The 17906-nt window shown below is 39.0% G+C and overlaps 1 protein-coding gene across 3 annotated transcripts in view; it reads right to left on the bottom strand.

The window, feature by feature from the left end:
* Window positions 1-913: 913 nt before the first annotated feature.
* SLAIN2 (SLAIN motif family member 2) overlaps window positions 914-17906 on the bottom strand; it is a 34002-nt gene continuing 17009 nt past the window's right edge. Inside the window, exons 2-10 of one of the 3 annotated variants that reach the window (XR_012688060.1) lie at window positions 17347-17489; window positions 15540-15707; window positions 12416-12580; window positions 11321-11680; window positions 10610-10747; window positions 8239-8310; window positions 5805-6087; window positions 5647-5713; window positions 4774-4860 (exon numbers count right to left, since the gene is read on the bottom strand). Coding sequence is in view for 2 of the 3 variants with exons in the window: in XM_075195367.1 (XP_075051468.1) it covers window positions 4794-4860; window positions 5805-6087; window positions 8239-8310; window positions 10610-10747; window positions 11321-11680; window positions 12416-12580; window positions 15540-15707; window positions 17347-17489 (1396 nt within the window). In the remaining variant the exon portion in view is untranslated. Of the gene's footprint in view, window positions 4861-5646; window positions 5714-5804; window positions 6088-8238; window positions 8311-10609; window positions 10748-11320; window positions 11681-12415; window positions 12581-15539; window positions 15708-17346; window positions 17490-17906 lie in introns of all 3 variants that reach the window. The other 2 variants (XM_075195367.1, XM_075195379.1) reach the window with 2 other exon arrangements.

Here is a 17906-nt window from a genome sequence, read left to right as displayed (position 1 = left end):
TTAACACAGGGCCGAAATAATAAATATATACAAATATAAATATATTTTCTCCTATGTGTCCTTGTGAAGCAAGTCCTTTTTCCTTAGTATACCACTTTGGAAGTTGAAAACCTGTAGCAGTTTTATATACATCTACATATCTGTGAATATACATAGAGCACAACATGGGTATTATAAGAAATGCTTACCCCCTCCTACCTAAAATAAAGATTATTTAGAAAGCATCTGGGAGGTCCATGTCCTGTATAAAAGCACTTACCTGCAACTTGCGCTGTTTGTTACAAAATTACTTGGGAACTTCTATCCATATATCTTTCAGAACATGATTGTGGGAGTGTACACACTATTACAATATCGTACTAAACAGTCATTTATCATGTGATTGGCATGATAATTGGCTTAAAAAAACCTGTAGTGTGTACCCAGCTTAAGCCTAACCAGTAATTCTGGCTCAATTTATAGCCTGTAAACAGAGTCCGTGACTAGTGATCTTGAATCACATCCTGATTACAGTTGTCATTAGGTTTTCAGATTGAAAAAAAATAACAATCAGGATAATTATCTGGACTCCCAGAGTGTGTGCTCATATCACAAAAAACAATGCTAAAGTAAAATAAACTTGTGACAAAGATTTTTATATTGCAGGATAAATTGCCAATAAGAGGAAAATGAATACGAGGTCACTGGAGTTTAGTGAAATGATAGGCTGCGTTCTCATGGACAAAGGGTTCACTCTACAACATAGCTGCCTCTAATGTAGAAGACAGGTGAATTTCAAATCGCTTTATTTTTGGGTGAGTTAATTTAAAGATTTTTTTGCTTAATGCAATTTAAAAAAAAAACCAAAACATCTAGATTTGTTGTAGTTACCAGTTATCCCACAAGCTAAAGTGAAATGAAGTTCAGTGATACGTTTCTTGTTAAGAATAAATCTGTATTTTTACAATTTGTACACTTTTATTAACACACATACAAAAAAATTTAAATAACTTTGGAAGCAGTAAATTACACAATCTGCTTGCTTACATACAAATGACAATTCAGAGGCGTTGGCACAATAACCCACATTCAAAATATCCTTTTAATACGCACACATAAATAAATCATAGGCACTATTTATCATATCCACACTTCTCTTTTTAACAATATCATGAAGTACAGAAAGCAAACCCATTTCCTGATGCAGAAAAGTAGAACAGGTAGAGCTTCTTTCAAGAGCATGAACAGAGGTTTGAGAGTCGAAACGGAGTTTGCACAGAAAGACTGAACAGCACTTAAAATATAAGAACAGTACTAAGTATATTATTCATACCCTCATATACACATTAAGCCGTGTACTTCTGTTAATATTTTGTTCAAAATAAAATGCATGTAATGTTTGGTTCAGAGGTCCTAATATTTCCAATGAAACTCTTCCTGTGAATACCTATGTGGACATTAGAGGCCAATTTGCATAGAAAGTTTGTTAATGCAGATAAATGCTGTAAGATTATTGAAAGACTGTTTCTTCCACAGTTTAATCTCCCAGCAAGCAGCAGCCCGCTTGTACCAATAACTGCATAAATTGAACTTCTTGTATAAAGATCAAACAAACACGCATGATTATTGTCACATGAAAGATTTTAGGGTTGCTGCACCTAAAAATATATATTTCAACATTTTTATGCATACATGTTTAAAAATTTACTTTAAAGTAGGAATAGGTGATTTTTGTGTCTGCCATTATCAAATTACCTCCTCCAGCATGTCCTTCAAACTACCAGGTCATGAAAGGCACTGCAGTTCACCAGCTGGAGAGCCAAGATAGCAAAGCTCTTCACCCAGAAAAAAATAAATAAGATGAAATATGTAGTAATAGTGCAATTTGTATGACACAATTGGTGAAAACATGATCCCTAATACGTATAAAATGTCCATTGTCTTAAGGTTATTGTAATTGATTCTATGTAATGTGACTGAGGATAACACATGCAATGTGCCGTCCTGACTGACTGGTCAATTTGCGTTGACAGATGTCTCACATTGACATTCTGTCACATCGGACCATGTACATGTAGAGAACATTTTCTATTTTCTTCCAGTACTAGCTATAATGCAGTCCCTGCCTGCACCAAATGTATCTCAGTTTACAAAATATATAAAAAAGGTTTAATAATCTGCAGCCCATTTAGATGATTTGTCTATGATCAGTATAAACCAACCCTACAGTCTTAAAGGACCATTAGAACTAAAATACAAGCTGGTTCATATAAAAGAGCTAGTAAGCAACATTCATACATACAGGGAGGCAATTAGGACCCAGGGGCTTGGCTGGTAAATTTTAGCCTGGGGTGCGAGACTCTGCTCAGCAGCCTATTAGGAACATTTCAAAAAATAAAAAAATGCAGATAGCCCAGTGACCCAGCCCAGGGTAGCCCACTATGGGACCAGCCGGGGGGCAGAGGGGGTGGTGGGCTGATTAGGGCTGAAGATATTGGCGATAAACATGTGATTGTGAAGGGAGATGTTTTGCTACACACAGCAGACTTCCTGTCTAGTAATCCCATTGAAGGACACTGCAAACAGTCTTTCCCCAGACATGGCTGATCATGTGGAATAGATTGCACTCTGCTACACAGCAAATCTTAAAACAATATCAATTATTTCAAGTTCTATCAAGGTATGTAAACTTTTGCTTATACTAGTAACTATTATAACTTGCTTATGTAAAAAACTGCCAGTGTGTATTTAGCGGCCCTTTCATGTAGCATTACATTGTTTTACACAGGCAGGTCCCAGTCAGTCCGTTACGGTTGCCATTAACCACAGGAGAACGTACACATATGAATAATGAAATAAGTAAGCATATAAGAACATGATTTACTACCCATCACCTACACATTGGCGGCAGTGATTCTGTGGGGTGAATATGCATCCTAGCAATCCACAAGAAACAAATAAGTGCAATCTCCTGGTGAATAGATAGCATGCTTTCTATTACATCATAATTCTGCCGTCTCCACTGTGTGTAGATGATGGGTACTCTGATTGTACTGTCTGATACTGCAACCTACGGAAAGCTTTCAGTCCACAACTGACAATAATAGAAACTTTCAAAGACACCAAAAACTACAGCAGAGAAACAAAGGCTGTACTGACGTAATATTAAAAGGCTCACAGATCTCCTATAGATTGCAGTATTATGCAACACATTTGTAGCTTCCTGTTTAGCATGGAGGCAAGTCTGAAACTTGCAATACATACTCCTAACTATCTTTGTGTCGGATACATGTCCAACATTATGCAGAATAATAAAACATTTCTTATCCAAATCTAACAAAACAGCTGCGGTATTAAAGAGTTAAAAAAAGGTTTTCATTGTGTAATAATATTAGAGAAAAGGCTGCAAAAATAATTGGTGAAAGGTCCACTATAAATACACGGTGTAGGTAAAGGTCTTGGACATAAAGGAATAAATCTACATTTAGACATAGTAAAAAGTATTCAGGTGTGGTAACCCTTTCAAATCTGTAAACACATTGAGCAATGACATGGCGTTGATAATGTTAAATATAGGATATGTAAGGCAAGGTACATCATAACTGCAATACTGAAAGGTGCCCAAGAGGAAAACATTATTTACAATTTAAATACATATCTAAAGTAAAACTTTCAAAAATTTTTTTTTTTTAAAAAAAAAGGAAAATTGTTTATAATGAAGAGAACAAAACGTGTCAATATTTGAACCCCATCAGTACAGAAAGTGACTAACAGCACAGACAGCTGGTGGTCGGTTAGGCGCAGAGGGGTTCACTCTACACAGCGTCTGACAGTGAAGCGGTAAATGGAATCCTCCTGGCTCACAATGTATAGATGGAACATGTGCATAGTTCTCTGATCTTACATTACACAATCCAAACCTCTCCATCTAAGGACACGTGCCAACTACTTCTAGAACTCCCTGCCAGGAGTTTCTGCTGCGGGCTTGTACAGCCACTAAGACTACAGAAGTACACACAGCTAACAAAACACATTGTTAGTTAAGCCCTTACATCATCCATTACCAGACCAACATACTGAACTCTCATAAAATCTGAGGACTTCTCATTAATACAGTAAGTTCTACTGTAACTTGAATGTCTTACTGTGAATTGCTAATTATCCGTAAGAGATGCCATGCTGCCCTGTTGCTGAATATATGATTCATATACACAAAGTCCTTTCACTGTCAGAGGTTCCGCTCAGGAGTTGCCTGTGAAAGGCTGAATAGTTATTACAAATTGTAAAAGGCAACAGAACAAACCATTTCTCTCTGTATAAAACTGTAAAATCAGTCATCAGAAAATAAAGTCTACCAGTTTATATACCTTTGTAGACATTTGCAGTGTTAGTGCTAAAATGCATAATAATCACACATATATATATATATAATATAAACTTTTGAGTTGCTCTTTGGCATTAACCAGGTATTTGACAAAAAAATAAAAAATAAAAAAAGCTGTTTTCAGATGTTCTCTCTTTTGTTCTTCTTGTGTTATTTGAGAAGTTAAATTATGTAATGGATTCTATAGGGTTAAGACTACAGAACCAAAAAAAAAAAAAAGCGATAGGCCAAGCCATAATGATTGCATGACAAACGTCCGATGGTCAATGTCAATAAAGTGCTCCTTTTTGTAACCTCTGCCGATTGTGCTAGATACAGACAGAGGACCCTGGGATCGATTAGCAAAATCCCAGAATATCCCATTAAGATGGGTTGTTCTGCAGTCACAGTGGATAACGTGGGATACATGGAGTAGTGAAGCTTTTGTGGGTCAGTAGCAGCCTTCTTTCCAGCTGTCATCTTTCATGGTGCCATGTGTTTTGGGAGCTGGCAATGATCTATGAGAAACATTAAAGTCATCAAAATATGTAGCAGCCAGAATGATGTGCTGTAACAATCACCAGAACGGACACACTGCCCATCATCATCATCATTTATTTATATAGCGCCAGCAAATTCCGTAACGCTTTACAGATGTTTAACAGAAACTGGTCCACACACATTACCAAGCTAGTCAAGACCCCACAATGCTCTACCACAATCCGTTGTGGGTTATAAACTGCTGGGGAAGAGTATAATGCGCAGGCCATTAGAGATTTTTCTCTATTAGGAGGTAGAAAAAGCAAATATTGCTTGCATAAATATTAGGCCATGTTCTAGAGATAAATGTTTGAAGACCAGAAAATTAAATGCACCAATATAATTTTTTATTTTTTTTAAGAGGATCTGTCGCTTTTTAGATTTTGTTTAATTATTGCAGAAGGCATGTGAAAATTGATTAGAGATTTTCAATGCTACCCCTGCCTGGAAGAGTATGCAAATGCTAACTTGGCCTGAGAGTCTAACATAATATTCTGGTAAATGGCATTTCCCAGAAGAACCTTGAAAACCTCTCTAAATCTCCACATTGATTCAATAAGGTTGTCTATACTGTGTTTCACATACTGATCAGAGAATCTTACCTTACACTAACATGTCCCAACAAAGGTAAAACAGTCTGTCCCTGTAAATTGTCATATTATTAGTCTCTGTGTGCTCTAAAACCCAAGTGGATAAAGCATTTACTCAATGGGCAGCTGCGTATATGGCATTTCTCAAAAGGGTATTCTAAACATGAAAATAACCTGAAAATCTCCCCAACTCCTCATTGTTTCAGTGAGGCTTTAACAGTGCTCCGATGTTTAGGACACTCTATAATGGAGAAAAAATTATTTCAAGGAATGGGAAAAAAAAAAAAGAAGAAGCTTGGAATATGGGTTTTCGAGGAACTAAAAAAACCTACCTGCGAACAGGCTGTGCAAGCTTGCTGCGAGGCACTGGTATGCTTCCGCCAGATGGTGTGCTAGGTCTGGGTAATCCACTTCTCATTGGTGTCCCAGCTCGAGGGATGGGACTTGCGGAGCCAGACTGTTGGCTGGGAGGTGGCCCTGCTGAAGGGTGGTTCTGTGCAGCACCAATTGCTTCTTGTGCAAGTTGAGAACCATGGTTAGATAAAGCCTTCACCGGCTGCCGTAGCGCTAATGGAGACGGTGCTGCAGGAGAGCGGAACTTGCATGTGGAAGGTACTGGCAAAGAAAAATAAAATAAATGTTTATGTCAATGGAACTAAACAGTGTTTATAGCAATCATTTCAGTTTTACTTTCTACATTCTACAAGCACAGTATTCATATATGGGATATGTTGCTGAAAAGTCTCTGCTTATACGAAGAGGCTCAGGGCTTTCCTCTACTGTAGATCAGCACTTCCCTAAGGACAGTCAGTCTGGACACTCGATATAACAGTAAATATGATTAGAGATATTTAGGGAAGCTGGAAGGCAATAGAATAGCCTTGGACAGCTGCACTCTGCCTGCCAGCCAGACAGGCCAGTCTTACAGAATCTAGAAACGCTGTAAATGTGGATCTGATGCCCTGTCGAAAAATCATCATCACACAAACGCGACACACATGCAGCTCAAACAAAAACCAGTTTATAACTACTTACCTTAGCTTACATGAGACATTCATTTGACAATAGGTAAAGGGGATTGAGTAGCACACAAACTAAAAGTAGTATGATATTAAGCATCAATTAACTATTTATTTTGTAGAAGTTTATGGTAAGGTTAAGTGATGTGCCCTCAACAAGTGTACTGTGATTGCTGAACAAGAGTCAAGCTTTTCTCCAGAAGAAGTGTTCATTTTTAGGAATGATAAAATTGTTACTATTTTGCCACTTGTAGTAGCTATCACTACTACTTTGTAGACAAGATTTATGGATATCCATGATGGTAATCTACAAATACATTGGGCTCAGTCAGTGGTTTTCTTACAAGGAAGCCATAGCTTGCTGAAGTTTACTTAATCCCTCCATGATCAGAGCAGGGCTGGGTGACTTTTTCCAAAGCAAAGAACCTCAAACTTAGTCCAAAGAGATCTCAACCCAGCTTTCCACAAATGATGGCTATGAGTATCAACAGCCACTGTGTTCAGTGTCAAACAAGTACAACTCTACACAACGTGTCAACAAAATAAAATTAAACTAAAATGAAAGTTAGCTCCAAAAAAGCACCCTAAATTTGAAAGCTCCATTGAAAATGTAATTTATACCTACGATAAGAGTAATCTACAATCTTGCAATTTGCAGATTGAGGACGGCCATTATGAAATCTGTTAAAGTAGCTGTACTGTGTGTATCAAGAGCAAATGACGGGAACTACTTTGCTCTGATAGTGTGATGTGTATAACCTGGAAAATAATGCTTTAGAGGAGTGTTGGCTAACCTGTGACACTCCAGGTGTTGTGAAACTACAAGTTCCAGCATGCTTTGCCAATATATAGCAGCTTATTGCTGGAAGGGTATGCTAGGACTGGTAGTTTCACAACACCTGGAGCGTCACAGGTTAGCCAACACTGCTTTAGAGGATGCCGAGTAATGCACTGCTGATATCGGCTTACTTATGGATTACAGTCAGCGACAACAGATGTGGGACAGATATCACATTCATCTGTGAACAGTACTCTACGACTGACAATCTAAGCTCTCCGGACTGTAAAGGTAAGGATAGATGGCTTAGAGTGGAAATAAAACTAAAAATGTGTTGCAGAAGATAGAGCACTAAGATCAGTTTCTCATGCTATGTTTTGTGGTGTACGACTCTATGGCTCATGGCACATGAAAGTTAAAAAAACAAAAAAAAAAAACAAAGACACATCCTTAGGGGGGTATTCAATTGTTGCTCCGGGCGCCGCCGGAACGAGCGCGTTAAAACTATTACCATTTATACGGTAATTACTCGCTCAATTTCAGGGAGCTGCGAGCTTAAATTGAGCGAGTAAATTACCGTATGAATGGTAATTACGCACAATATTACCGTATAAACGGTAATAGTTTTAACGCGCTCGTTCCGGCGGCGCCCGGAGCAACAATTGAATACCCCCCTTAGAACCTCACAAATGTGCAAAAGTTCTTTGTGTAAGGAAAACAATACTTCTATAAACATAAAAGGATATTTAGCTGCGGTTACACCATTAAAACCATCATTTGGCTTCAATTAGTGGGAAACTGAAAGAAACTAAAATACACCAGGACAGGTTCGCAGCACATCAATGTACACCTGGAATCCATTGTCTGTCACCAGTGAAAGGACTATGGCCAGAAGTGAGCAGTAATCACATTAGCTTTTAATCAGCTCCGCTAAATATATTTGGGAACCAGGTGGTGACTGAACATTACCTCCTGTAGGGACGGCAACAACCTGTTTTGTTTTCTGAGCTGGGCGTGGCATATTTATCTGCCTTTTTGATGCTGTTGGAACAGAAGGAAATATTACGTTTTTCTAGGAAATAAAGATATGGTGGGAGAGTTAATTGGGGAGGTATTATAAAAAATAAATAGAAAATGGGTTATCAAAAGTTGGGAATACATAATAAGGTTACGATTCATAGTGTGGGGTGGAAAAGCCGATAAAGCCTAAAATAAAGGGGTGTGCACAAAAGCGTGATGGAAAAACAAAGATTTTGAAGGTTAAAGAAGTTATTTCAGACTCGGCACTAGTAGTAAGTGTCTATCTAAAAAAAAAAAGAAACAAGACATTCTGTGATCCTTAGTTGTATTTTTATGTAGATAGAAATCTTATGACTACAGAACTACCCATATACCTTATAGCCAGGCCCTCATACAGGTGTCACAAAATAACTGGGCAGCTTTACTGCATCATTTCTATATTTGATGCATAAAAGATCTCTGTGTCCTTATGTGCGCTTTCAATTCTTCGGTAGCACCGCCTATCTACATGGGTCTGCTCAGTTTGACGTCAAACATTTGTGATGTCAAAGAAATTAAAAAAGGGCAATGGAATTGTATTAAAACACAAGTATCAGGTTTCCCCACAGTGGACCTAAAAGCCTTTCTTTTTTTTTTTTAATTCACCTTTAAATACTTTATCCAGGGTATTCTATCTTCAGACAAAAGTCAAATTAAAACAATGTAAGAGGTACACCAAGCGTGTTAACAGGACTTGCACATTGAGCGGAAACTTCAAAAACAGAAACCCTTGTTTTTATTTGAGAGCAAATCCTGTCTCTACGATATCTAATCAGTTTACTTTCTGCTTATATAAAGTTTGACAGGCGCCTCATTTCACTATCTGTTCTTCTTTCCACTGTCTAATTCTCAGTCTGTGGCTTCCTACTTCCCTCCATTCCCCTCCTATCACCAAACATTTCAAAACTGCAGACATATGGACAAGTGGGAGATGAAGACTGATAATGGTACCTTAAAAACACCACCAGCTTAGTGGCCCTAAACTACTTCAGACGGCCATCAGTGTTAAATCTAGTGTAGTGTAACAGAGGTCATAACTACTCTTATTGGGAAACTGAAACCGTAACCTTTAAGTTTCTATTATCTTAAAACATTTTAATGAAAGCTTCTATTTCAGGGTATAACAACTGTTGGGTTGTGAGAAAAGGCCAAACCATCATTTAGGGTGGGTCCCCATGATAATCTTTTCTGCAAAACCATTCTGTAGCAGCAGCTAATAAACAGATTATGAACGGTATTTAATTTAATCTAAGCCATTACTTCTGCGTGTAAACAACAGTGCAAGTCAACTTTTGGGACCTATAAAGCATCTAAAAAGGGATACAATATTCATTTAATATAGAGTCCCAATCTTGTTGGCGTTTCGTTTTACAGGAACCAGATTAAACCACTACACACCAAACAGTGTGGAAGTGTTGTATACAAAAGGAAACTGGAGGGGTGGCTATGAAAATAAACACATCTGACAGCAGATCCAGACCTTTCCCAGTTCCCCCACCAGGTATGGGCTGTGACTAGAATCTAATACAGTTATAACTATGCTTCATTTTATTTTTTTAAAATCACCATAATATTTAATGTATTAAAGACAGGCTTAGGGGGAGATTCAACTGCTGGTAATGTGCCCTGTGGACATCACCTCAGTGTCCAGCTGTGTATTTCCAACCATCACAGTGGGAATATCTGCTCATTTAACCCACACACCTCAATAGGGTGCGAGAAAAAAATCCTGCTATAACATTAGTGCAGTGCATCTCCATGGACGTTCTGGAGACACCGCGCTCTGAATGGAATCTCGCCCTTAAGAGTTTATTTTCTTACAGCACAAAGTTACCTGCACTTTCTAAGACCACCAGTGAGCAGCAACAATGAGATGCAGACTGTAATTTGCCCATGCAAGGAAACATGCACAGGGAACAAAATCAACGCACTTTACTCCAAATGCCACTATTCCATGCACTGTTCATGCAACTTCTATGTAAAAATCAATTTTAGGAAAGACTAAAAATGTAAACAAACATTAAAAAAAACATACACCAATACAGTATTTGGAAAAACTGGACAGGTACAAAAATATCCCATTGCAACAGAACTGGACTAATATATAAATGTGACTGATTTGACTAGTTTTAATAGAAGGGAAAAACAAATTCTCATTTCAAAACTTCTAAAAAAGAGCAGATAGACCTAGTGATTACATTCATATGCAGACTACATGGCTCCTAGACATGACAAAGCTCTGTCTCAATAGCTGTCTCAGTAATCAGTGGGGGTCACTTACTGGAAGTGCTCGGTACTCGAGAGGCTCCACCATTTGGCACCTGCAAGTTAGACTCACAACTTCTGCTGTTTTTCACAGCCTCCGCTGTCTGGATACCCGTTGTCCTGGAGAGGTTTGGAAGACTCCGTCTCAGTTTCTCTGTGAAAGAAACAAACAATATAATGTGGGGGCTGTGTGATGCACATTGGTCAGTGATCTGACAGTGCTGCTGACAGTGATCTTCATAAGAGAGATGTCTCTACGGGTACAGGGGATTACCAGGGGAATGTGCAAACCAATATATTAAAGAGATCAGTGTTCAGGCAGCTCACATTTACCAGTTTCTTACAATGTTGACTGCAACCTGTGGGACTTTATAGATATTTGGCTTAGCGTATACCATGACCTGGAATACAGATGAGAACCTCCATCAATCAACTTGATTTTGCATATGATCTGTTATGATCTGCAGCCCCAGAGCTCTGCTCAGAAAGTTACTGAGCCATATGAAAGGTGGGAGAGGAAGCATTTCCCAGCAGACAGCAGAACCAGGGGGGCCGCCGTCAGCAGGGAAAAGATCACACTGCTGTCAGCAAGTCGGGAATGGCTACAACTTGGCAAAACAAATGTAACTTTTAAAAAGGAAATGATGCAGTTGAGTTTTCCAATGTAACGGCAAGGTATAATTACACAATTATGAGCAGCCACTGGAGGCATGCTTCCTGTACTTACCTTCATTTTTTACCACATTAGTCTGCATGTCAGTGGCATGACCCTGAAGTGACAGGCGAGGCTGCTGCAGGCGGCTGAGTACAGGCTGGGGAGAGACTCCTCTGTAGTCCAGGCTGCGGGCTGGGGATCTGGAGCGTGGAGAGTTTCTGGGCGATTGTCTAGGAGAAGGGCGAGGGGAGTGACGTGGAGAGGGTGAGAACCTGCTGACAGACAGGTGAGCCGAGTGGTGGATCCCATCCTCTTCATCCTCCAAGCTTAGAGCATCAAGCTCCTGGTCACTGAACGTCCCTCTCCTCATGGAGTTACACGATGAGCCAGAGCTGCGGCGGGACGCAGTAGCTGCATATTCTTGTCGAAGACCTTTCCGGGGTTACAGAGAGAAGGGCTGTGATTTATTACAATGTGACTGCTGTACATTGTATTGGTGTATTACATGCATTCAATGTAGTCGTCATTTACCCACCCCCCACCCAACCTCACAAAATAAATTTAGCTTACCCCATAAACATGACAGTAAATGTAATACAATGCCATGCAGCCATAACAATTAAAATAACCCAACAAAGCAACTCTTAGCATATTTCCAAAAAAACAGATGGACAAGTAAGATTCCAACAGAATTTGACTATAGATACTATGCAAATGTGAATCCGATAGAACTGTGCTCCAAAAACAGTACTGTTTGGATAAAGCCGCACAGTGTACTTATAAAGAAGACTATGTCTATCTGTCACCTACACAAGTAGAAGCAAACACTTTATGCACTACACCAATATTCATGTGAATGTAGCCTATTAATTCACTAGGTAGTAAAACCGTTACTGAGACATGAGGTATAAAGTACTGACTGCCTCAACGGGAAGTGGCTTATACCCAGGACAACAGGTCACTATGGCCATGGCCTTCAAAAGGTCTGCTTCCTCTGTGCCAGGTTTACTTGAAGTGTGCTTTACCACTAGCAAATACCATTATCTGATCCATATGTGGGTGTTTAAGTACACTGTGTGACTTATTGTAATAATTCTAATGCATCTCCTATAAAACAACATTGCTGTATTTAGTGGACAGATTTCTGATGGAATGTTCCATACTCACTTTCCTCTTGCATCCGGGCTAGAATCTGGACATCCGTGACATCGTTTAGCTTGTAACCAGACCCCACAGAGTCCTCATCCATCTCAGAAGTGCTTAGCTCACTGTCTACAGAGGACTGTGGGCTGACAGGAGGGGGGTTTCTCTCAGAAGAGTTTTTATAGTGCCCTAGAGAAAGTACAAATATGTTATGTGCAAGTATAGAGCTAAGATTTTAATTGGGACAATGTACATTGTAGATGAACACTAAACATATCCCTTACTAATTAATTGTTCATCACCACCAGTCTTAAAATCAAATTGAAATCCGCTGTAAGTTTGCTCCGAACATCTAGTAGCTCAGTAAACACATTACCTGTATCCCAAAACAGGGTGAAAAAGGGCCTACTTGTTATGCAAGAAAATAATACTCCCCTTTCCCCGCTGAGGAAATTTGTTGATGCCTTTAGGGCTTAATCACACTCATTTTTATGTGCTTTTTTAGGACATGAGAACAACATTGACTTAGAGAACAATAAATGCCAATTGGTATATTCACAATGTTTAATTGTACTATGATGTGTTATTATATTCTTTGTAACAAGCATTGTTTTTTTAACATACAAACCAAACAAGCATTTAGGATGTATTAGACAGGTAGGATACCTGGTTCTTAATGCATGTAAATTATATGATAAAGAACACACTGGTGCATGCATTTGTATCAGGCTGTGTTTTTCTGTAAGAACACAAACTAAAACTCCGATGATCCCTGTCTTTATTAAGCCGCTGAATCAGTAGTACTTTCTCAAATGTCAGTAGACCGAAATGATTTGATATTTTTTCCTTAACCGTAATTCAGAACATACCTGGAAGGGTTACTACATATGACTCATGCAAGGTTTAATGCATTATAGAGTGCAGTGACATAATATCATATTTCTGTGGTCACTGTCTATACTGGAGATGTCCTGTGTATACATTTCCTTGGAACTGATGTACTTTATGAAACATCAAACATTTGTCCCTCTCCTCCCACACCCATAGTAATAATCTGTTTAAATACCCAATTATACTACAGTCGCTCTTATTTGGCTCACTGTCAAGTACAAACTCAACTTGTAATACAAGTAGCATGCTATTTAATGAGATGTGTTGAGCCAAAAATATTCTTTTGTTTAGGAACTGTATTTAAAAGGTTTCCTGAGACACAGCATTGTACAAATAGGGAGTGCCAGACAATGCAAGCGGCCGGAGAAGATTTAACAACCCTGAACTGGCATTGTTAATTAGGACTCCAAATCCACATAAGAGTCTCAAAAGCGTTCTTTTCAATAATACTCCAAGCTGCTTTATAACAAACAGAAGTGCAGTAACTATTAGAACCCAAGGGGTAAATTTATCAAGCTGCGAGTTTGAAAAAGCGGAGATGTTGCCTATAGCAACCAGAATCTAGTTATCGTTTATTTAGGATATTCTACAAAATGACAGCTAGCATCTGATTGGTTGCTATAGGCAACAGCTCCACTTTTTCAAACCCGCAGTTTGATAAATTTATCCCAAGTCTTCATCAGCAGCAACAAGTTGGAAAGGTCTGCATAGTTAGTGGTCTGTAGCTAATAAAATAGGGCACCCCACCCCCCACCCCAAGAGTAAATAAATAATTCCTCTGACATAGCGGAGTCCCATTGAAAGTATATAGTAGTCGGCGCTGGTTGTGCTTTAATCCTCCAAATGCCTCTGTCCCACAATATAACATGTGTAACCAGGGGGGTGGGACTGGCTTGAGGGCCACCAGGAAGTGGTGTGTGCCCACCCAACTCCTACCCAGCTGCCCCAATGTAATGCAGTGCACGCTCAGCGCTGTCTACACCGAGCTACAGCTGCTCTCCACAGGTTGTCTTTGCAATATGTGCAGATCATTTTAGTATTTGTACAACTATAAATCCCCGTAAAGCCTTCCAGCCAAAGATTGGCCAGGCTTCATGGGATTTCTAGTTCCACACCAGCTAGAGATGTATAGTTACTTTTTAAGCCTCTTTATTCACATCATTCAAATTCTGCACATTTTTACTTACTTTCTTTACTCCACCCTTCTCCCAAAACATGAATACTAGGGGCGGTGCTGTTACAACCAACATCTCTGTACAGAAAGCACTACATTACAGAGATTGTCAACCTGTGTATCACCAGCAACTACAATACACACTTTTATTTTCACATCAACTGGAGATACACAAGCCGACAGTGTGCTCCTCTTCCTCACTTATAAGAATCATGTATACTACCAATAGTACCTTTATATTCACAATACATACACTAATAGCATTATCCTGTACCATAGTTACCCTTCCATCTCGAGCTGGTGTGGAAATACAGGACCCAGCATGGGAGGCATTCTTGTTGTCCACAACAGCTGGAGGTGCACAGGGTGACCATCTTTGATGCAGGATAATAGGCAGTACAAACGTTAACAAAAACCAAAACAAAACACATGAATAAAAATTGTGAACGGTTTTGTCAATAGTGACAATGTTTCAGGTGAAGGAGTAGGTATAGATATTTCGGTAAAGTTAGGATTACTCTAGATAGATGAAGGTCACTCACATGCCCTAAGCCAGTGTTGGCTAACCTGTGTGTTCTAAAACTACAAGTCCCAGCATGCTTTGCCAATATATAGCAGCTTATTGCTGGAAGGGTATGCTGGGACTTGTAGTTCCACAACACCTGAAGTGTCACAGGTTAGTCAACACTGCCCTAAGCAGACACCTGCTGTAACATATGTATATATCCTGGACTGGGCAGATTCTCTACCAGGTCATATATGCAGTTAGCTAGCACTGGCTCCACCCTTGAAGCAGAAAATAGTAATCACTGGGAGAATTATGATACACATGAGTAAGACAGGTATTTATAACATGCCTATGTTAAACCAATCTAGTCATTAAGCATGCCCTAAAAAGGGCTTTTGTTTGTGTGGACACTGATTATTGAAGAAACATGTAAAGCAAGCAATACACATGGAGAACACCTGGATAACTGCACAAGTATAACCATTTTCCATGTTGATGTCAGACTACAGCATAAAGCTTCCTAATAGTCACCGTACTGATCCTTCCTCGCCAAGTAAATAGGGTTATTTACTCACCTGTGCTGCTAGGCAGAACCAGCTGCCTCACTGCTGGGGGTCTCACAGGGGTGGAGGATGGGGAAGTATAACCACTGTTGTATGGGCTTCCACTAGGATTTGGACTGTAAGGACTAGCATAGCTGGATGAGTTATAGGGAACGCTGTACATACTCTGCCTCTTGCTGGCTGAAAATTAAAAGTTTAAATGGATAAGTTACAGGTGCTCAAATAAACACACGGATGTACATGTCATTGTCAGAGTTAAGGACCATGTGATTTGTACTGCTTATATTAGTGAGGGAAAACTACACAAGAACAGGCCTCCTATTATCATTCTACACTACATATATAACGCTGGCCATGTTGGACATGACTAGTGCACTTTTTGGGTCTCACCCTGATTGGCTCAGATAATGACCTCCTGCAGGTTTCAGGTCATTAGTCGACCTGGAATTGAAGCATAGACAGCCACTGGCAGTGAATGAACGGCTGGAAGTTGGGGTAAATGCATAGTGTGTGGAAAACTTTACCATCATTTCATTCATTATATGATCTTTGGAACTGGAAAAGTCAGTATATAATATCTACCAATTTTGGGTGAGACAGCCAAATATGCACAAGGATGCTTTGAGACATTACTTCAACCAGAGATCACATTGGTAGGGAGAGGGAGGGTTAATCTTTAACTTTAGAGAACATTACATCTAGGGTTAAAGCTTGGGGGCAGTTTCTGATATTGTACTTGGGTTAAAATGAAGGCTTAAGGTAGTAATAGTACTAGAATGATCTTTTATAATAGGTTACTAAAAGAATTTAAATGACTATTAGCACCTCTGACACGATGCAGTAATACAACAAACAGGCCATTGTTAGGGGTGGTTGGTAGGTCTCTCACATACACAGCTACAGAACAGACTATACTTACTACAGTATTAGGGAAGTGGGTTGTTTTCCACTGAGATATGATTTCTATATTTTGAGCAATTTATTGTACAAAGACACATTGTAAATATGAAATGCCTATTGTGTAATTTGGCTGAAGGGCAATAAGTACAAAGTGTTCAAAGCAGCCTAGATTTTCTGGAAGAGAAGAGCGTGTATAACAGATGCCATATTCTCACAGCCTAGAGATCGCTTTAAAAGGGAAACTAAACAAAAACAAACACCAAAATGATGTTTTAGAACTCAATACATGAGGCATCACATCACACAGTAATCATAAGTATCGAAGTATAAGTAGTAATTTATCTCCATCATATAATGCTTGACACACCAGCAAAGATATCAGCAAATTGGGCATATATCACTGTATGCACAAGCCCAACAGGAGTGCAATGTTCATAAATAACACAATCAAAATCAATTGGACCAATTGGATCATTCTGGGAAATGTCCATGTACCTGGTTGGCAGATAACCATTCTTGGCTATAGGATGCAGTCAAAAGGCCACTATGTGATCCTGACACTCAGCAAGAGACCCTGAGTGAGAAGTCCACCCAACAGTCAGATTATACTGTGCTTAAATTGAGCAGCAGGATTATCCTGTGTGCTCCCACTTTTACATCTTATATTAGTACTGCACTCTCAGCATATGCAGACTGATACAGGGAAAACTGAATCTTTATAATAAGTAAAGTGGGGGATGGAACTATTTATCAGATAGATGCAACCATGGAGAATCATGTGCTATATTTAAAATAAAAAAAATTAAGAGAACCAATTTTAGATAGATAAAGCTACATCTACATAGAGATAAATACATCGACAGCACTTAGAGACAGTTATGCTCACAACGCTAGATAGTTAAACATTGAATGTACTCACCAGACATGGTTTGATCAAGCCGGTGGATAAGTGACTTTTTTGCACATTCCAGGTCAGGACTGGGACTATCAAAAACTTGCCGACACCAAACGAGGGGACTCACCGATTGGTGTGATAACGTTTTCTTTGGTGAGGTATACAACCTACAAATTAAAACAAACAATTAAAAAAAAAAAAAAAAAAAAAAAAGGTCCTAACAATATACTCTCCAAGGGCCTGAGTCATTAAGAAAACGAAGGCCCAAAAAAAAAACAAAAAAAAAACAAGAGTAACTGTTCTCCTGGACAAACCATGTTACAGTGCAAGGGGTGAATACAGTTTTTTTTTAATGTAGCACAGAAATACTTTCATGCTATAAATATGTTCACTTTATTTATGGCACAAACATTTTAAAGGGTGGTACCTGAAGTACCCGAGAATAAAAGTGAAGTCACAGCATGCAATTAATATTTACCACACACTACAATTACGTAAAGCCCAAACTTGTCACATCTTAAATCAAGTTACACTGGTTTATAAAACAGGTTTAAAGTGTATATGGCATGCAGCATTGAATATAC

Source organism: Mixophyes fleayi, chromosome 1, assembly GCF_038048845.1.
Source record: "Mixophyes fleayi isolate aMixFle1 chromosome 1, aMixFle1.hap1, whole genome shotgun sequence".
Taxonomy (NCBI): Eukaryota; Metazoa; Chordata; class Amphibia; order Anura; family Limnodynastidae; genus Mixophyes; species Mixophyes fleayi.
This window is presented reverse-complemented; position numbering and strand designations above follow the sequence as displayed.